This window comes from Chiloscyllium punctatum, chromosome 22 (assembly GCF_047496795.1).
Source record: "Chiloscyllium punctatum isolate Juve2018m chromosome 22, sChiPun1.3, whole genome shotgun sequence".
Lineage (NCBI taxonomy): Eukaryota > Metazoa > Chordata > Chondrichthyes > Orectolobiformes > Hemiscylliidae > Chiloscyllium > Chiloscyllium punctatum.
Genome location: NC_092760.1, coordinates 54722528 through 54744411, shown reverse-complemented (window position 1 = coordinate 54744411; position 21884 = coordinate 54722528). Strand labels below are relative to the sequence as shown.

The 21884-nt window shown below is 40.8% G+C and overlaps 1 protein-coding gene across 2 annotated transcripts in view; it reads left to right on the top strand.

The window, feature by feature from the left end:
• Window positions 1–7212: 7212 nt before the first annotated feature.
• rras2 (RAS related 2) overlaps window positions 7213–21884 on the top strand; it is a 93987-nt gene continuing 79315 nt past the window's right edge. Inside the window, exon 1 of one of the 2 annotated variants that reach the window (XM_072592350.1) lies at window positions 7213–7710. In XM_072592350.1, the coding sequence (XP_072448451.1) occupies window positions 7609–7710 (102 nt within the window). In that variant the 5' untranslated portion in view covers window positions 7213–7608. The remainder of the gene's footprint in view (window positions 7711–21884) is intronic. The other variant, XM_072592351.1, reaches the window with a different exon arrangement.

The following is a 21884-nucleotide window of genomic DNA, read 5'->3' as shown; positions in this document are numbered from 1 at the left end:
TGATGCAGGAATAAATTCTCCGAAAGAAAACGAAGGCCACATGGAATCGGAGTAGTGTAAACTGAGAGCCAGGGGGTCAGCTGTGTATTGGATAGGCATCTGTAAAGTTATTGGAAGAATGGAACCTTACAGTAATGTATGCCAGAAATGCACAGGAACTCAGCTGAAGTTGTTGATGTAGCTGAAATTCTAAGGTGACACATCTTTGAGACTAAAACTGGTACTACAAATCACACTCTAAGTCAACATTTGAAGACTTCAAAAATTATAGCAGAAACAGGGGTTAACTTAAATGCAGAGTATAAAATTTGAACTGTCAGTTTGGGTTGAATATTTCTCATTTTGAAATGTGAAAAGAAACATTGATAATTTAGATTAAATTGATGTGTCACAGTTTGTTACACAAATTAATTGTACAAAAATACTTCTAACACAAGCAAAATATTTTAAAATTGTCAAATTCATTGTCTTCACTATTCAATGGAAACAGTTCATCTAATTCATTGTGAATCACTTGATAATGGCATCTTCAAATGGACCTCACTCTGGATGAGATGTCATTCTGTTGCTTGTAGAATTATTCATCCACAACAAATCATCTTTCTCTCCATCTATTGAATAACAGAATCATAGATTTGCTTTGTTTTATTCTCTCATTGGACATAGAAAAAAATAAATAAGAGAGAAGATTAAATATGAGGGTGAGCTAGCCAGTAATATAAAGGAAGATGGTAAGAGTTTCTTTAGAAATGTAAAGGGGAAAAGAGATGCAAAAATGGACATTGGGCTGCTAGAAAATGACACAGGAGAGATAGAAGTGGGGAACAAAGAAATGGCTGAGGAACTGAATAATTACTTTGCCTCATTCTTCCCAAACATTCAAGAGAGTGAGGGGGCAGAACAGAGTATATTGGCCATCACCAAGGAGAAGGTGCTAGAAAATCTGAATGGCCTGAAGGTGGATAAATCACCTGGACCAGATGGATTACACCCCAGAGTTCTAAAGGAGATAGCTGAAGAGATAGTGGAGGCATTAGTGGTAATCTTTCAGGAATCACTAGAATCAGCAAGGGTCCCAGAGGACTGAAAATCACTAATATAATACGCCTGTTTAAAAAGGGAGTAAGGCAGAAGATGGAAAATTACAGACCAATTAGCTTAACCTTGTCATGGATAAGATCCTGGAATCCATTGTGAAGGATGAGACTTCTGAATACTTGAAAGCGTATGGTAAAATAGGGCTGTGAGTATGGGGGAGATCATGCCTGACAAATCTGCTAGAACTCCTTGAAGAAGTAAAGAGCAAATTAGACCAAGAAGAATCAATGGATGTTATCTACCTGGACTTCAGAAAGGCCTTTGACAAGGTGCCACATAGGAGGCTACTGAGTAAGATAAGGGACCATGCTGTTAGAGGCAAGGTGCTAGCATGGATAGGAGATTGGCTGTCTGGTAGAAAGCAGAGAGTGGGAATAAAAGGGTCCTTCTCAGGATGGCAGCTGGTGACAAGTAGTGTTCTGCAAGGTTCAGTGTTGGGACCACAACTTTTCACTTTTTACTTTCAAGATTTAGATAAAGGAATTGAGATCATTCTGGCTAAGTTTGCAGATGATACAAAGATAGCAGGAGGGACAGGTGGCATTGAGGAGGCAGGGAGGCTGCAGAGGGATTTGGAAAGGTTAGGAGAGTGGGCAAAGAAGTGGCAGATAGAGTACCACGGGAGAAATTGTGAGGCCATGCACCTAGGTAAGAAGAATAGAGAAATTGACTATTTTCTAAATTGGGAGAAAATTCAGAATTCTGAAGTGCAAAGGGATTCAGAAGTTCTAGTCCAGGATTCTCTCAAGGTAAAACTTCCAAGTTGAATCAGTAGTTAGGAAGGCAAATACAATGACGGTAATGATTTTGTGAGGACTTGAATATAAAAGCAGTGATGTACTTCTGAAGCTCGACAAGGCTCTGGTCAAGGCCACATTTGGAGTATTGTGCGCAGTTTTGGGCCCCATATTTTAGGAAGAATTTAGTAGCCCTGGAGCGGGTTCAGAGGAGATTCACGAGAATGGTCCCAGGAATGAACAGATTAACGTATGAGGAACGTTTGAGGACTCTGGACCTATGCTCGATGGAGTTTAGAAGATGGAGATAGAAAGGTTCTTGATTGTAAATGGGAATCAAGGGTTATGGGGAGAAAGCGGAAGAATCGGTTGAGAAACTTCCCAGCCATGATTGAATGCAGAAGCAGATTCGATGGGACTGAATGGCCTAATTTTTGTTCTTATGTCTTATGGTCTTATGCGCAATACTAGCATTTATTGCCTGTCCCTAGTTGCCTTTGAGAAGTTGGTGGTGAGCTGCTTTCTTGAACCACTGCAGTCCATGTTCTGGACATAAACCCACACTGCCCTTAGGGAGGGATTTCCAAGAATTTGACCCAGCAACAGCAAAGGAACAGTAATATATTTCTGAGTCAAGATGGTGAGTGGCAGAGGGGGAATTTGCAACTGAAGGTCTTCTCATGTATCTGCTGCCTTTGTCCTTCCAGGATGAAGTGTTCATGAGTTTGGATCTAAGGATCTTGGGTGAATTTCTGCAGTACATCTTATAGATAATAGATGCTGCTGCTACTCAGCATTGGTGTGGAGTGAATAGTTATGGATGTGGTGCTAATTCAGTGGGCTGCACTGTTCGAGATGGTGTCAAGCTTCTTGAGTGTCATTGGAGCTGCACTTATCCACTCAAGTAAGGAAGTCTTCCATCATATGCCTCACTTGTGCCTTGTCGATGGTGGAGGAGGTTTGGGGAGTCAGGAGATAAGTTAGTCATTGCAGTATTCCTACGTTAAGATCTGTTCTTGTAGCCGCTATATTTATGTGGTGAGTCTCATTGTGCTTCTTATCAAAGGTAACCCCCAAGCTGTTGACAGTGGGGGATTCAGTGATGGTAATGCAATTGAATGTCAAGGAGTGTGGTCACATTGTCTTTAATTGGAAATGGTTATTGTCTGGCATTTGTGTGGTATGATTGTAACTTACCACGTTTCAACCTATTGACCAGATCTGGCTGCATTTGACCATGGAGAATTACAAATGGTGCTGAACATTATACAATCATCAGTGAGCATCCCACTTCTGACCTTAAGATGGAGGGAAGATCATAGATGAAACACCTGAAGATGGTCGGGCTTAGGACAGTGCAGAAGGAGGCTATTCAACTCATTACGTTGTACTGGCTTGCTGAGCTTTTAATTCAGCACCAATCTCCAACCTGTTCCCCGTAACCCACATATTAGAACTTCAGAATATAAGAAGTAGGAACAGCAGTAGGCCATCTGGCCCTTCAAGCCTGCTCTGCCAATCAATAAGATAATGACTGATCTTTTTGTGGCCTTAGCTCCACTTACCTGCCCTCTCACCATAACCCTTAATTCCTTTACTGTTCAAGAAATGATCTATCTTAGTTGTAAAAACATTTAATGAGGAAGCCACAATTACTTCACTGGGCAGGGAATTCCATAGATTCACAACCCTCTGGGTGAAGAAATTCCTTCTTCATTCAGTCCTAAATTTGCTCCCCCTAAGTTTGAGGCTATGTCTCTTGTCCTAGTTTCACCCACTAGTGGGAACATCCTCTTATACCTTATTTCTAAATAATCACTGAATGTTCTCTTGAATATGTGATGATGCTATGGCTTCAAGATGTGCATTTTCTCCTTTTTTCTGAGGAGGGGTTTTGAAACAGGTGTCTGTTCCAAGCCAATAAAGTAAACAGCTTCTGAGGCCCCTTTTGAAAAATATTTAGAATACTAGAAGAAGCATGAATGGGTGGAGTCAGCCTTCCACAGAACCAGGGTTTTAGCTTAATTTGCAATAATTGGGGTTTTGAAGTTGGTAGTGGAGACTGATATATATCACTCTAACACAGAGAAAGCTGGAGTTCTCTCTCTCTCTCCCTGAATTTTGTCTTGGTGTTCTTTTTTCTTGGAATGGAGAAACATTGCATGCAAGACAATTTTACTAAATTTCTCTTTGCCAAGGGCATATTTATGGGATATTACTGTTATTGGAACAGTTGCTGTATAGTAATTAAATAATCTATAATTCTTGTGGGTTTTGAGAAGATTTGTAGCTCAGGTTGAGGTTCTGGGTGTAGGTTTGTTCGCTGAGTTGGAAGGTTCATTTTCAGACGTTTTGTCACCATAAAAGGAACATCTTCAGTGAGCCTCCGAATGAAACGGAATAAAGTCCGCCAATTTCTGAGCAACAAATCCAAACAAGCAGACAAAACACATCCAGAAACCGTAGCCACTCTCCCCTACATCAAAGACATCTCGGAAATGACTGCCAGACTACTCGGACCCCTTGGCATCATGGTAGCCCACCAACACACTCAAACAGCAGCTAATGAACTTCAAAGACCTTATACAGACAACAAGCAAAACTAATGTCATCTACAAAGTACCTTGCAAGAACTGTAACAAACACTATATTGGACAAACAGGCAGAAAGCTAGCCACCAGGATACATGAACATAAACTAGCAACAAAACAACATGACCCATTCTCACGAGTATCCTTACGAACAGATGAGGAAGGACACCACTTCTACTGGGACAAAACATCTATCCTTGGACAAACCAAACAGTGACACGCACGAGAATTCCAAGAAGCATGGCATTCCAACCGGAACTCTATCAATAAACACATTGACTTGGATCCCATTTACCACACCCTGAGAAAAAGAACAGGAAATGACATCACCATAGGAAATGATGTCACCACAGGAAATGACATCACCAACCTAAGGAAACTCAAATATATAAATCGAAAGCGGGCTACACCACCAGTGCTTCATTTGGAGTCTCACTGAAGATGTTACCTAGTATGGTGATGAAATGTCTGAAAACGAACCTTCCAGCTCAGCGAGCAAACCTATATCGAATCTGTAATTCTGTTAAGTTGTCCAGTACAGTTAAAATTATATGAATTCTTATTTCTTTTGTTTGTACTGTATTTTAAATCTAGGGTAAAAATAAAGTGTGTTTTGCTTCAACCCGAATAGCATGACCAAATGAATTACATCTGGGACACAGCACCTTACCTGCCTTTAAATAAGAAAAAAGTTAGGGTCTAGATTATTTCCTTGATATATTTAAAGGGGCTTTGGTCTGGTACATAACAAATGCCTCAATTGAACCTGCCTTCACCACACTCCCAGGCAGTGCATATCATAACTATTCAGCATGTGAAGATTTTTTTTCGCCTCTCACTGTCGTTTTTGAAATTTCTGATGACACTTATTGCTCTAATGGCCTCCTACAATTTGATAGCAAACTGCCAAAAGCATGAAGTGTGGTAACAAGTATATACCCATTCTTTCTGAAGAAATATTTCTCTGTCCCCTCTCCATCTATTCTGTTTGCTGCAAACATGATCCCTGAATGGCTTGTGAGAGCACACATCCAGAAGTTGAACAAAGTGCATCATACTCCCTCAAATAACTGCAATATAGGTGTTATATTTTTCAGATGCATCTCTTGATCTTATTTGTGAAATGTGATCTGAACATGACCCATACTAAACAGCTGCATTTCTAAAGTTGACCTCCAGTATGTCTGTTGCACACATTATTGGTCCATACCTTCACTTCCTCTTCATCCATTCAACAGTAACCATGAACATGCACTAAACCTCTGGTAGCCAATTTTATATTTGATGTGATTGTATTTGGAAAATTACTATGGGCAATAATTTTGTGTGGTCAGCATAGGGGAATCTTATCTTTTCATAAAGTGTTGTTTTCATTCGATCTATTTTTGAAGCTTTCCACTAAAATGTTTGGCTACTGGGCAGATTAAAATTCATGGGTGGAATCTTGGTTTTTTTTCCCCCAAGTCGAATGCTGCATTCCTGGAAACTGTTAATTTTTTGGCAGTGAAGTTTTTTGGTAGTCTCTGAGCAACTGTGCCAGGTTGCTTGACTGTTTCGGCATGTCAAGTGGAATTTCAATTTAGACTCAAAATGCTCGAGTTTCATTGAGTGTATTTCATGGTGCTCTGTTAAGGGCTGGGAGATGAATACATTGTTACATGGAACATCACTGTGGTGTAACATTGAATACAGTAACTCAAGTTATACATTCTCAACACAGTGTAACAATATAACATTCAAAACAAAAAGTAGTTTTTTCACACATGATCCTGAGATTGAAAATTGGAAAGCACATACAATTTAATATAACTGAGAGGACCAAACAAAAATGTATAAGGAAAAGTAATGGATTGTATGTGAAAACAGTCTTGTTGAAAAACTGGATTAATGAGATTAATGAGTAAAAGACACAAAAGAATGGGATCAACTAAATGTCTGTCCGCTGACAGACAGGATAGGTGCCGGGCCACCTGCCGTGCTTTATTATTCTGTCTACTATGTGACTAATTTAGATCTGGATTTACTGAGGGGAATAGACTACAATAATTGATAGTGATTGCTATGCAGCCAACCCTTCTTGAATTGGATGGAAAATGGGATTGAAACTAAAAATGCTGGGAAATACTCTGAAGTTTCTGTCAATATATTTGGAAAGGTAAGAATTCATGTCTCAGTCATACTCTTTACAGATGCTAGCTGACCTGCTGCGTATTTCTGGTATTTTCGGATTCTGATTCCAGATTTCCAATTTGTTTTTGCATTCGTTGTGTGAAGGAAGACTTATGCTCCGCAGGTTGGTTTATTTCCCTAATTCAGTCAAGGTTACGTTTATTTGTGCTGCAACATTAGGGGGAGCACTTTATGAACATGTACGGTCAATATGCTGCCTGAAAACAAGTGGGTTTGACATAGACTAACAATTCGGCGCGGTCCTCAATCAACTGCAAGGTTCTTGGGCTGCACTGTGCCCATCATTTATCAACTGCTCCCTTTCTGAAATCTCAGTCAAAGCTGAGGCGATGAGACCCCCGATTTCTAATGAATTCAGACTGAGGAGAGAACTGAGTGCAATTTTTGAACGAAATTCTGAGAAGTAAATTCCTGAAGTGGGGAGGCGAGTGGGCGAAAACAGGATTAAGGATTGGGAGATAAATAGTGGAAGCTGGTCTGGGGTTAGATCCTGGGGGTGGTCGCCTTATTGAGTCTGACGCGGCTGTGTGCTGTGCTGTGTTATGGGGCGGGGAGTGACAATGTGAATATTGAGCAGCCGATTTATTTACATCTGATTACACTTTCTGACCAGCTCCGGCGGCGCCCTCCATCTGCAGCGGCTGTCGCTGCCCGGCCTGACCTCCCCCATTCGCTCTCTCTCTCTCTGTGTGTGGCGGTGGTGGTGGCGGCGGCTCCTCCGAGTGTTGCCGCTTCCTGCTGCCGGCGGCGCGCCCACTTCCATGAGTCACACTCTGACAGACCGTCCGCTCCTTTGTGTCGCCCGGAGAACTTTCTCGACCCCTCCGTGCTGCTGCTGCTGCTGAAGTTTTACTGCTCATTACCTCACTGTTCCCCGGGCGGGCGGGGGGGGTTCTCTTTGACAGTCGCCGCGGGAAGGAAGAGCAGAGAGTTTGGGGGGGAGAGAGGAGACGGAGTGCCAGGCTCCGGCCCCAGGCCCAGGCCCGGTTACCATGGCAGCCGCCAAGGACGGAGTGGCCCAGGAGAAGTACAAGCTGGTGGTGGTGGGCGGCGGCGGCGTGGGCAAAAGCGCTCTCACCATCCAGTTCATCCAGGTCAGTGCGGGGCTGCGGGTGGGCCTCTCCTCTCCGAACTAATCCAGACCGCGGCTTCGGCCTACTCCCCCTTCTTCTTGCATCGGGGATGAATCGGGAGCTGAGATTGTCACTCGGCCCCGGCAGCCCCCCCCCCCCCCCCCCCCGTTCGTGTGCGGTCTTATTTAATCGAGGGCGAGCTGTCTGTTAGATTTTTTAAAATTTAAATCTCGCGAGCGACCCTCGGGCTCACTCCTGACCCTGCAGCCGTCCCCCTCACCCTCGGGGCAGACTCCTCGGCCCCATGCTCGGGGTTTGGCCGCTGCACTGTTTCAGCTTCTCTCAATCCGCGTCTCTCTCATCCCCCAGTGTTTTATCAGTTAAAATGCATCGGTTTATATAAAATACACCCCCCCCCCCCACCCCCGGAATCAGGGCCGATGTCTAACACGGGAGACTTTTGAACAGATTTTGAATGGAAGCCTTGAAACTTCTTTTTGTTTCGTATTAAATGCACGGTCTTATTAGGTGGACGTGAGTCTCCTTGAACTGGTTGTTTTATTTTTAAGTTCACATTTTAACAGTGAACCTGAGGTTTGAATTTTGAGCCTGTTTACCCCGAACAGAAACTTTACAAATTGAGAAACCTGTACAGATAATTTCTGTATTGATTTTATTTCGGGGGTGGGGGGGGTGGTGAAAGGCGATAGAAGTTGTAATCTATATAGTCGCCGTTCCATTTCGTTTCTGCGCAAATGGTTACAACTGTATACTCTTTGGGATTTTAGTTTGAGTCTAATGTACCACCACTGCAGTGATCCTTTCGTACGAGTCAATTGAAGAACTGTTTCCGTGTTTGCAGAAGGAACGTACCTCGCTTTAAAAAGCTACAGGTGCCAAAAGGCTTAGATTTCTTCCTTGGGTTTAAGATGCATTATTTGTTAGCAGTGGCGAGCAAAACCTACGTACGGCTTATAATTTTGTACTTTTGTATCGAAAACTTGCGACGTATTGTATAACTTGGGCAGCTGCTACATTTAAACCACTATCTGCTTACAACTGTCAGCACTCTTCAGCTGTCATATTAAACCTGTCACTGACTGTAGCCAGCATTCCAGTTCCCTCGCAGCTTCTGAGTCAATATTTAACACTTAATTTATAAGTTGCACAATTTCCATACTCTAGTGAATAATTTGATACGTGCTTGTTGATCTCCCATAGGTTGCTGTTGAGTGAAAAGATTACACAGAAGGGTGAACTTGTGAAGTGCTTCACAAAAGTGCTACATAAATAAAGGCAGTCATTTGACACAGTAGCCAGAATGTCTGCACTGTAACCTCTAAGTCACCTTTCAAAACGTAAAAGACAATCGGCAGTTTAACTTGTGGGCATTCAACGGCCATCATGAAATCCTGGCACTACAAGCAACCTGAAATTCAATTGATAGGCACTTTAATAGAGTAACCCCCAACTGGATGTTCTGTGGACAGTGACTCAGCTGCTGACTCACCAAAGCCTCTCTTCCAAGTCAGCTATGTAATATCATCCTCTCCAGTTGCCTGGATGGTTACAGCTGCACCAGCACTTGAGAAACTTGATATAATTCAAGACAAGAGCCCTCCTCTGGATTGGCAGCCAGTTCATTACCTTTAAAGTAAAACAAAGAACTACAGATGCTGGACATCTGAAACAAAAACAGAAATTTCTGGAGAAACTTCTCAGATCTAGTGTCATCCATGTAGAGAAAGCAGAGTCCAATCTTTTTGGTCCACTGACCTTTCATCAGAAATATTGACTCAACTTTCTCTCTACAGATACTACCAGATCTGCTAAATTTCTCCAATTTTTTTTTGTTTCATCACCTTTTAAATGTGTATGTTCATTACACTGTGTAGATAGATGCTATGAGTAAAACTGAGAAACTTGCCAGTGCTGCTTTGGGAGCATCTCCTAATCTATAACCTCTGCTGTCAAGAAGAACAAGAGTAGGGGTGGACAGGAACATCAACACTGGCAAGTTCCTTGCTATGGCTGATACCATGCTGGCTTTCATCTATCTTGTCTGTTCTCCCTTGCTGATTTCCTGGAATGCTCTACTTGACCACATTGTGTGAGTATCTATACCACAGAGACCTGCTGTGTTACAAGAATTCAATTACACATTACCACCTCAAGGCAGAGCATGAGCAATACCTGCTGGCTTTGTTATTGACACCTCTAACCTCTAATTTTGGAAGATAAAATTGGCTAGCATCAGAAAATGATATGCATAAATAGGTCATTTTCTACTGGCAATATAGTGAGTGGAGTCCTGCCGGGTCTGTGCAGAGGCCTCAGCTTTTTACAATTTATATTTATGACTTAATTGAGGGTAGTGATGTTAAGATAACTGGTTTGCAGAAGACAACCTTCCTTATGGTGTATAAGGGCATAAAGAAATTGCGGACTAATAAACAGGTTGAGTCATGGGAGAAAATCACGCAGGTGGATGATAACGTGGGACGATATGCAATTGTTCACTTTGGCAGTAACCTGTCTAAGCAATTGGAGAGAATGCCCTTATATTGCTGTACTTGTATGTGCATAACAAGAAGTTAGTGCCCTGGTACAACAAATAATTAAGAAGGCTATTGGAATGCTATCCTTTCATATGATAGGAATTGAACATGAGAGTCAGGATATTAATGGGTGGCATGGTGGCACAGTGGTTAGCACTGCTGCCTCACAGCGCCTGGGTTCAGTTCCCACCTCAGGCAACTGTCTGTATGGAGTTTGCACATTCTCCCCATGTCTGCATGGGTTTCCTCCCATAGTCCAAAAATATGCAGGTTAGGTGAATTGGCCATGCTAAATTGCCCGTAGTGCTAGGTGTAGGGGAATGGGTCTGGGTGGGTTGCTCTTGAGGGGGTCGGTGTGGACTTGTTGGGCCGAAGATCCTGTTTCCACACTGTAAGTAATCTAATCTACTCTGAATTACACAGGGATTACTGCGACCACTTAGGGGAGGATGAAAATGCATTACAAGCAAAAGAAGAGATTTTTACTAGTTTGACACCTGGAAAGGATGGGTTGTCTTATGAGCAAACATTGTATGCATTGGGTTGTTGCTACTGAATTTAGAAGAGTTTAGGGTGATTTGAAGTATCCAAAATCCTGAATTGCCTTGACAAGATGGATGTGGAAATGATATTACTACTTGTGGCTTTGTCCGTACATAGTAGCATTGTTTAAAATTGGAGATTTGACCTTTTTGGACAGATATGAAATTTTTTTTCTGGTGTTTTTTGGCAATTTGGAACACTCTGCCTCAGAATCATCAACATGAGAACCAAAATTATCAGGAGTAGATGGAATTGTAAAATTGAAAACACCAACAGATGAAGGGAGTGCAATAAAGGTTCATTCAACTTGTTCTGAGAATGGCAGGATTGACCTTTTTTTGTTTTTGGAATCCTTTACCTCTTAGGCTGTGATGGCCTACTTTCTGAGTAGATTTAAAGTAGGGCATGATAAACTATTATCTATCATTGGTATTATGGGTTCTGAGAATAATGTAGTTAATAGACATTTCAAGTGTTCAAACAGTTATGACTGGGATTGTCCTTTTTGTAAAGCAACATATCATTTAGTGAGTAGAATTACAAGAAGTCCTCTACTTAATGATATAATAAATATTCTGATGGTGTGTAGAAGGCAAGCACACTTTCTTAAACCTGTCTGATTTGAAGAACTTTCACTAAGATGAGCAGAATCCAAACAAAGGTGTAGAAATTAGAATGTGTAATTCAATGTAAATTCACATACAGGAGTCCATGGAGAGAAATTGACTGAACAAAAAGCAAATCAAAAATTTTTCAACACTAGTTAGGTTCTGGTATTGAGATTCCAAAATTGTGAAGGTAAATTTTTTTTAAAAGTGTAGTTTGTGCTTTAACAGTTTGGGAGGAGTGGGGAGTGGAGTTTCATTGGTCAGTTCTCTTATGTGGAATCACATACTTAACTTTTTGTCATCCTTCACCTATTTTATGTGAAAATTTGAGGTATGGGCATAATGAAGCTCGTAGGCTGGCTAGGCAAATTGGACAGCATCTTTTAAATTTGTTTAATTGCCATTGAGACACTGTTGCAAGTTTTATGCAACAGCGTAGTGAACGTTATTCTTATTGCAGCATTCAGGCCATGTTCACTCATTTTTAAAAAAAACATGTTGAGGTTCAAATGCATTGTTTGTTGACTGATTTTTTTTTGTGTGAGTGAATTATGATTTAGTTGAAAACAGACCGTAAAAGCTGCCTAGTTTCAGTCAGACAGGTGAGATTGATTCATTGAGAGCAAGTCATTGGAAGTCATAATCTTATTCTTGGAAATAACCGAAAGCTGGCTGGCACTGAAAGCTGCTTTAAAAATCTGAGAGGTAGGTAGATACAGATGAATTGTGCAAGGACTAGTTGCGTAAGTCCGCCAGGGGCTTGTCTGCCGTTTCGATGCTGATGGATAGGAAGCACTTCAGGGATACCCTCAAGGCCTCACTGGTGAAGTACAAATTTCCCTCTGACACCCTTGGAAACACTGGCTCAAGATCATCCAAAGTGGAGGAGGAGCATTTGGGAAGGCCTTGAGCACCTGGCTACTCAGCATGAGGAAACAATGGAAGCCAGGTGAAAACAGTGAAAGGAGTGTGCTGCCATAGCAATGCCCCACCCACCCCTTCCCATGACCACCATCTGCCTCAAGTGTAACAGCCTGCGATAGCTGTACCAGTCTTTATAGCCACCTACGGGCTCACCCTGAGAGTGCGAGAGAGTCATCCTCATCTGCGAGGGACCACCAATGATGACGTATAAGTTCTCTGTTTAATTTTGGAAGATTATTGAAACTTTGTCTTAGACCCCTTTATTGAGAACCTCATAATATATCCTGTTCATCTGCTACCCATGTTCGTTGAACTGCATTGATTGCTGGTCTCAATCCACAAATTTAAAATTCTCATTTTTGTTTTTAACTACTTTTGACATTACCTGCCCAAACTCTGCTGCATTCCCCAGCTTTACAAATATACAATGTTGTCTGACTGCATCCCTACTCTGTTCACAGATAGAGGTGTTGTCCTGTTTCTCCACGCCCCCCCCCCCCCCCCCCCCCCGCCATTTCCCTTGCCTCCAGCACCCCATTGTTAACTAAGTTCTTACCTGATCTGAGTCAGGCTCAGCTGAACCTCTTGTTTCACAAAACTCAGAATTTAACTCTTTCCCTGCCTGCTTATACCCTATGACACATTCTCAGAGAAGTGGGAAGGTTGGCATGAAGTGATTTATACATGGTTCAAATTTTAAATGGATTATAGGAGATCAGATACTGGTGCAATCTGCAGGTGGATAGGATTTGTTGTGGAGCCGGGCAGCACAGTAGTTCAGTGGCTAGCACTGCTGCCTCACAGTGCCAGGGTCCCAGGTTCGATTCCAGCCTTGGGTGACTTTCTTTGTGGAGTTTGCACATTCTCCCTGTGTCAGTGTGGGTTTCCTCCGGGTACTCTGGTTTCCTCCCACATTCCAAAGATGTGCAGGTCAGGTGAGTTGGCCATGCTAACTTGACCATAATTGTTAGGTGAATTAGTCCGTAGGGCAGTGAGTTACCTTCAGAGGGTTGGTGTGGACTTGTCGGGCTGAAGGGCCTGTTTCCACACTGTAGGGTATCTATATACACAGGCAAAAGCATTTGTATGAACTGAAGTAAATTCTGCTGATTTGTTGAACAAAGATGATACTAAAAATTTGTCTTCCATCAGGAAGTAATGAGTCAAGTGTATGGGGAACTAGTTTTGTCGTGGTAATATCACTGGTTGAGTAACCAAGATATCTGGAATAATTTTCTGGAGATAGGGATTTGAATCCACCATGGCAGATGGTGGCACTTAAATTCAATAAACATCTGGAATTCAAAGGTAGTCTACTGGTGACCATGTAGTGACCATTGTTAGAACATAGAACAGTACAGCACAGAACAGGACCTTCAGCCCACGATGTTGTGCTGACCATTGATCCTCATGTAAGGTAAATCTAATGTACGAACCCTCAAATGTCTGTGTCCATACGCATGTCCAGCAGTCTCTTAAATGTCCCCAGTGACCTTGCGTCCACAACTGCTGCTGGCAACGCATTCCATGCTCTCTCAACTCTCTGCGTAAAGAACCCGCCTCTGACATCCCCACTATACTTTTCGCCCAACAGCTTAAAACTATGACCCCTTGTGTTAACAATTTCTGCCTTGGGAAAAAAGTCTCTGGATATCAACTCTATCTATGCCCCTCATTATCTTGTACACCTCAATTAGGTCCCCTTTCTTCCTTTTTTTTCCCAATGAGCTCAGTCAACCTCTCTTCGCAAGATAAGCCCTCCATTCCAGGCAGCGTCCTGGTAAATCTCTTCTGAACCCTCTCCAAAGCATCCACATCTTTCCTATAATAGAGTGACCAGAACTGGACACAGTATTCCAAATGTGGTCTAACCAAAGTTTTATAGAGCTGCAACACGGCCCTTAAACTCAATCCCCCTGTTAATGAAAGCCAAAACACCATATGCTTAACAATCCTGTCAACTTGGGTGGCAATTTTAAGAGATCTATGTACCTGCACACCAAGATCCCGCTGCTCCTCCACACAGCCAAGAATCCTGTCTTTAATCCCGTACTCAACTTCCAAAATGCATCACTTCGCATTTATTCAGGTTGAACTCTATCTGCCACCTCTCAGTCCATCTCAGCATCCTGTCAATGTCACGCTGCAGCCTACAACAGTCCTTTATACTCTCAACGACACCTCCAACCTTTGTGTCATCTGCAAACTTGCTTACCCATCCTTCAATCTCCTCATTCAAGTCATTAATAAAAATTACAAACAGTAGAGGCCCAAGAACAGAGCCCTGTGGAACACCACTCGCCACTGACTTCCAGGCAGAATACTTTCCTTCCACTACCACTCGGTGTCTTCTGTCGACCAGCCAATTCTGTATCCAGACAGCTAAATTTCCCTGTATCCCATTCCTCCTCACCTTCTGAATGAGCCTACCATGTTAGTTGTCTCAAAAATCTGACTGGTTTGCTCATGTCCTTTTTAGGGAAGGAAATTTTACCATCCTTCTCTAGCTTCCCTGTGATTCCAGACCTACAACCTTACTGTTAATGGTTAACTACCCAGTTGAAGAGCATTCGAGGATGGGCAATAAATACTCGCCCAGCTACTGATGTCCGCATCCTATGGCTAGATAAAGAACAATTAACTGTTCCCTATTTCCGATTGATAACTTGATTCTGCTTCCAAGCTTTAACTGTGTTATTTTGTTTTGGGAAAGTTTAAAGGGCCCTTACTGTTACAGATTGGAGCTTGGAAAGGAAAAAGTCACTCAGAATATGGGAAGAATACTTAGCTGTCCTCTGCTGGAGTTGTGTTCTTCCTCTTTTCCAGAACCCCTCCAGATTGCCAGTTACCAATGTTGATTGTCAGTGCTCATATCCACAGTTTGATGTTTGATTTGTAGGTGTACATGTGGAGGAGAAAGGGGTATTAAACCAGTTCTGACCAAATGGCCAGTGGACTGTACAAAAGGTCTTTTGGGTGTATGGCTGTCATTAATTGGATGAATGTGGCAAGCTATGTTGGCTTTGTAGTGTGGATGATAATAAAATTTAGTGATCTCCAGGTCCTGAATTATTGACCTTTATTCTGCCAATCATGTTCAGATTAAGTTTGAGCAAATGAAGGCGGAAGCCTTTACTCATGTCTTGCATGTTGTCTCGGTCTTACTACTGTGGAAAAGTGCACTTCAGGATGTCTATTTAGTAGAATTGAAGTTTGGTATTCTTGGTCATTTCATTGTTGTACATATTCTTATTCTGCATGTATTTAACCGCTGCAGCTTTTCTGATACATAGTTTGATTGTCGCATTAAATGGCTGATTGTGGAGCTCACATACATGAAGCTAACAACAACCTCTTGCTTGACCGCTTGGTACTATCATCTATTAGCATTGATAATGTTTTAGACCATGAGATTTGTTTTCCTGTTTCTGATGATTGCGATCTTAAACAAGCTCATTAACTAAGCATCCGTTAGAGTGATAACTTCCAATCTGGAAGCAGCACAGTCAAGAAAATTTGTAATTCTTAGGTCGTTTCCATTGAATCTGTAACTTTGCTTTGTCATGGAATGAATTAGTTAATTGAGTGCTTAGAAATCCCCTGAAGTGAACCATTATTGACAAAGTTGTTGAGCGCATGTTGTTTAATATTTCAAGTGCAGAATCTGTGCATAACACTAATACTTCATTCACTCCCTCCACCACAAACTCACAGTAGCAGCAATGTATACAATATGTACACATTGTATACACTGTAGAAATTCACCAGGCTTTTTGCATAGCAGCTTCCAAACCTAAGATCACTCCTCTAGAGGGACAAGGGTAACAGGTACATGGCAACACCATTGAAAGCAAATTGCCCTCCAAGGTTTTCTTCATTTTGGCTTTGGAAACATATTTTGTGTTTCTTTGTAGCTAGCTCAAAATCTGAACGCTCTCTTGGGGTATTTTGGGTGTAGTAACACTATATAAATGGACTGCAACAGTTAAAGAAGGTGGCTCATTACCATTTTCTCAAAGGTAATTAGGGATGGCAATAAATGTTGGCTCATGGAACTCTAAATCCTTGTTTTAATTCAGTTTCTGAAAATTGCCCAATGCATAATATGCATGAATGAAGATTTATTAATTTTCAAACCCTTTGGATTTCCTAATATAATTTTAAAGTTCTGCCATTGACATATTGGAGTAAAGACTGCAGCTAATGTATACACAAAAATGCTGCAAGCAATAATGCTCCGAGACACATTATATAGTTTTATCACCTCCATCTTTATTCCGGGCCCTGGAGGGAGAGAGAAAATGATTGCCCATGTGCGCGGTCTTTTCTGGAACAGCAGTTTCTCAATGAACTAAGTTATTTTACAGGGAGGAGCATCCACATAAGGCAACATACATATTAATCAGGTGACTGTTACAATCGACGAGTGTCAATAGTAAAAACTAAGCCATCTGCTATTTCGCAATGAATAACTGGCTTCATGTAATGAAGATTTTTCACCTCGTTAACTGATACTATATATTTGAATGCCAACTGGTCTTGTTAAATGGCTCTCCCATAATGAATGCTTTTCCACCTTGTTAACCCCTTACCCTTGTCTGCAGCACCCTACTGTTAACAGTAAGTTCTTATTTCAGCTGAACTTTTTGTTTCACAAAACTCAAACTTAACTTTTTTTTTGCCTGCCTGCTTGTACCCTATACACATTCTCAGCTGGGTCTTATATTTGATTATGTATCCAAGATTCTCTTATCCCCATTGTAACTGCACAATTCTGACTTTTTAGAAATACCCTACATTTACTTCAAATGTATGTAAGATGTTCAGCCGAATAAACGGTGTTCTTGTTTTCAACTGTCTTGTTTGGTTTTCTTGGACTTAATACATTGATGGCATAATTATTATTGCAAGTCACCTTTAATATCTGTAAAAGGTTTTAGAATGTAATCTGTTAAGCAAAGAAAGCATTAAAAGACTAACTCTGAAGTTGCATCTTAAATCGCAATAAAATCATACTTTGTTATATTGCCTTGTGCAGGCACCTAGGTACATGAACATGTAACAAGAATACTTCTGATCCAACAAACATAATGGCTTGTGCTTTCATGTTCAAGACAGTGATGTCAGTGAAGTAGCATGGAGTGCAAATCTTCCGGTTGTGCAATTTGTATTTTAGGTTTCAAATTTTAAGATTTGATGATGTAACTTTGTGTTTACTTGCTGGAACCTGCAGACCTCACCCAGGAAGGCCTGGGTGATGTATGGGAAAACAGCAGCAGATGTATGGGAAAACCACCCCTCTAGTTCCTCTTCACACTATGCTGACTTGGAATATTCTGTTCTTTCACTGTTGCTGGAAAGCACCAGGTCCCTCCTTCCCAAATCACTCTGGATGTCACCCCATCACATACACTTTAAAGGTATGAGAAAATGGCTCCTAGCTATCTTTTTTTATCCCACAGAACATTTGGAGATCAACAAATGCTGGCTGTGCCAGCAGCATTGATATACCTTAAAAGAATAAAGACAAGTCTTTTATGTAATGTTTTTGGTGCTAAGAAACCTGATTGTTTTGCAATTAACTTTTCATGGATTGCTGTAATATATCAGATTTACACTTAGCTTATTGTTTTGGCTGAACTGTTTACCTGAATTTTAAATTTCTTCAAAGTGTACCAGGTTTTCTGGTTTACTACCTCTGAAAGATTTTTGTATTGCCACAGCACTGAAGTAGTCTTAAAAATGTTGTAAATGTCATTCTACATGGTTTGATTGTGGTACACTATTCCTCCTTAACCTGTGTGCAGCTTTTTGACAGTACCAACATCTCTGCATTGCCTTGTTTGGTATTCCAGTGTTTTGATCTGTTAAAGTAATTGTGAAGGTCACTTTTACACATAAAGCATTTTAACGTACCTGTTAAGCAAAGAAAATATTGAGCTGAAGAGGAAAATCGCTCAACAGGACTGTCCCTGCCTGTATGTTCACTAATTAATACACAAATAATGGTTACTATTATTAATGCCTGCATTTTTTTTTTGTTGAGAATTACAGCCCCAAGTTGCATCTATCTTTTCTTTGTCAACATATGATGTTGCTTAAGATCTACCTCTGATCAATTTTTAATTACTTCAGAGAGTTGTCTTTAGATTGAATTTAATGCTTTTGTGAAATGACTTCACAATATTCATATGAAGGTTAATTCTTAAACTTAAGAGCACAGGTTTGCTAATTTATGTGAAACATTGTTATAGGGAGTATGATGTAAGGTGACAAATATTTCATATTACATCAGCTGTTGAAGCTGAGTGTCCTGCTGCTCTTGAAATGTCAAGCAGTAATTGACCATTGTTTTATGTATTGACAATTTTATAGTCAAAACTTTCATTTTTAACTCATTTCTATGCTTTACATTTATTTGGGATTGTTATGGTAGGGTTAGTTGTATTCAGATAAAACAATCTCATGTGAAGACCAGAAAAGTGCCAGTTTATTAACTGTATGGATCTTGCACAGCTGGCTCCAACCTGAAAATAAACTTGCTGGGACTTGTTGCAGCTGGTGGCAGGGAAGACTGGATGGAAAACATTTCCCTAACACCTGGTATTGAGTTAGGTTAGGTTTTGTTTGCAGTTGGATATTAAAAATAACTTTCTTGTAGAAACTGATGCAATGAACATGATTTTCACACAAACCAACTGCATCTTTTAATTTTATTGTGGAATGCCACCCACTTGCCTCCACAAAATGTCAGCGTAGTTTAAATTTGAGAACTTTGAAGGAAGAACTTTTACATAATTTAAATTATCTGATGGTAAACAAATAACAAACTTTTACAATAAATACCAATTTGATATAATATGGGACTTTATTTTTGGAACAACAAATTAAGGTTCTTAGGTCAGAACCAACAACTTTTGAAACTAAGAGCAATTAAGTTTGATGCTCCCCATAATTATGGTGAGAGATTAGTGACTCATGCATGTCTGCACAGTACGTCTGTAGTGTCAAAACTAAGTAATTGCAGAATTGGTTTTGAAATCTTAAAGTTCTCAACACATTTATTTCAGTTACTTACTTAACAAACCTTCCATGTTGAAAATTAAGTGCTTCTGGTTTTGATCCATAATCATTTGAAATTCAGGATCATGCACCAGAGAAATGCATTTCTTGAGAAGTTGAATAAAAATCTCAGGTTAAATTTGTGATCATAGCCAACATGCACGATGATGACCATGGTAGCAATTAATTCTCCGAAATCGCTGTTTTTCTCTGAAAGTGTGACAAGAAAAGGTTTAAAAACTGCCAATAGTGATTTCAATTTTAATTTATCACTGAATATAGTAAGCAAGTACTACTGGAGAAGTATGCCTTCTCAAAATCAACTTTCTCAAAAATAGATCAAAACTTAAAGTAATGACTGTAATTTGAGAAGGGGTGTGTTTAAATTCAACTGTGTGGGGAACAGTACTCAGTTTATGATGCAACAGCCATAGCTAGGGCTAGGAATCCAATAACAGGTATCAGCGCAAAATGTATTACTTAAAATCACGAGAACTCTTAAGTGTTCTTTGTGCGTTTTCATCAAACCATTTTTCAGTTTTTTAAAGTTATACTGTTAGATGTAATTTTGCACTTTTCTGCCTAATAGTACTGCTTTAAAAAGACCATGTTCTTTTCTAGTTCTGCATCTGTTGTACCTGGTGTGGTCTCCTCTACATCGTGGAGACGGGACGCCGCCTTGTGGATTGTTCCCAGAGAACATCTCTGGGACACCGGCACCCACCAACCCCACCGCCCTGTAGCTGAACACTTCTACTCCCCCTCCCACTCTGTAAAGGACATGCAGGTCCTGGGCCATCTCCCATTGCCAAACCATTACCACCTGACACCTGGAGAAGGAACGCCTCGTATTCCGCCTTGGGATCCTGAAACCGCATGAGTTAAATGTGTACTTTTAAACAGCTTCCTCATTTCTCCTTCCCTCACATTATCCCAGTCCCAAACTTCCAACTTGAGACTGCCGCCTATGACCTATCACCTTCTCCCTCACCTTCATCCACCTATCACTTTCCCAGCTACCTCCCCCACCCCCCTCTCAGCCCTGACCCACAAGCCCCATTCCTGACGAAGGACTTATGCCTGAAACTTTGATTCTCTTGCTCCTTGGGTGGTGCCTGACCTGCTGCTTTTCCAGCACCACACTCTCGACTCTTTCTAGTTCTGTGATTTATCTAGTTTTTAAAAAAATGTATTGATATTGTCAGATATTGGTGTCAGTCTGTTACCTGGGATGTGTTTGCAAATCTGAATGGAAAAGCCATTTTCCAAATTTAACTAATAATATTGACTTTGAAAATTTAAGTGAATACGGTAATTTTTCTCCTTTGCTGCACCTCCATGTTCCTTTCGAAAGAGTTCCATGGTGGTTGGGTAATTTCTGGTATCTTGCTCACCTACGATTGTCTACATGTGTGCATGGAAGAAAAGAAAACTCTTCTCTGACTATTTCCTTATGAAGAAGGGTGTCCTTGCAAGTCAGCCCAGTTATCTTTGTGTTTCACGCATATACAGCTTTTCATCTCAGTCACGTGAGCAATCTGTATGTTTGATGGAAGGAAGTCTGGAAGTAGTTTTTCTTGGCTGAAATGCAGAGATTTTTATGCTTGCCTGTTCTTTGATTATAATATAAAAGAGTGACCTGACTAGCAACCTCACTCTTAAATTAAATTGCCCCCATTCAATGTAACCCAATTCCCATTTTGAGCCAAGTAGCTGGGTTTCTGTAGATTTGAGGGGTGCTTCGAGGTTTATAACATGGGCGTTTGAGTTGATAACATATTTTGGTTAGGTTAACAAGGCCCAAGGAATTTTTTAGGTTGAAGGGTCAAATTTAAGATAGATATCAGAGGATGGTCATTTTCCAGGGTGCTGCTAGTTTGGCAAATGTTGGTTCCTGAGTGCTTTCAAGTGAGAGCAGAGCTAAATTTTACTTGTCTTCAAGATAATTTCCTATAACCGATGACGTACGACATTATCATGGTGGGGTGGTCTCATAGGCAAGTTGATCTAGGAGAAACTTCCCCTATTTCTTTCCTAACCCGGAATAGGCTTTTCTTTATTCTTTCAAGAGAATACAAGCAATTGGGCAAGTTCGGAGATGATTTATTCCAAAACACAAGGTATAGAAGCCATGTTGTAAAGGCTAGATTCACGAGAGGGTCTTTTCATGATTCTACATTGAAGCTGCTAAATGAAGTTATGTTCACTAATAGGAATGTGCCTTGTCAGAATCCATTTGCATCAAAATACTGTTTGTCTGTAGTTACTGTTCTAAATTTTCACTTTTTTTGATGTAATCTACTTAATCTTGTGTACAACTTCTAATTGTGTAATGAATGCAAAATCACGAGGGACTGCACTCCTCGTTCATTACTCAGTCTTCACCTATTCTTTTTAGTAGGCATTCTACATTATGGAGAGCAGTCAAATATGATTTTCTGCTTCTGTCAAAAGTCATCACATTTGATTGTGACTTAAATGAGTCAGCCAACGTATTGGA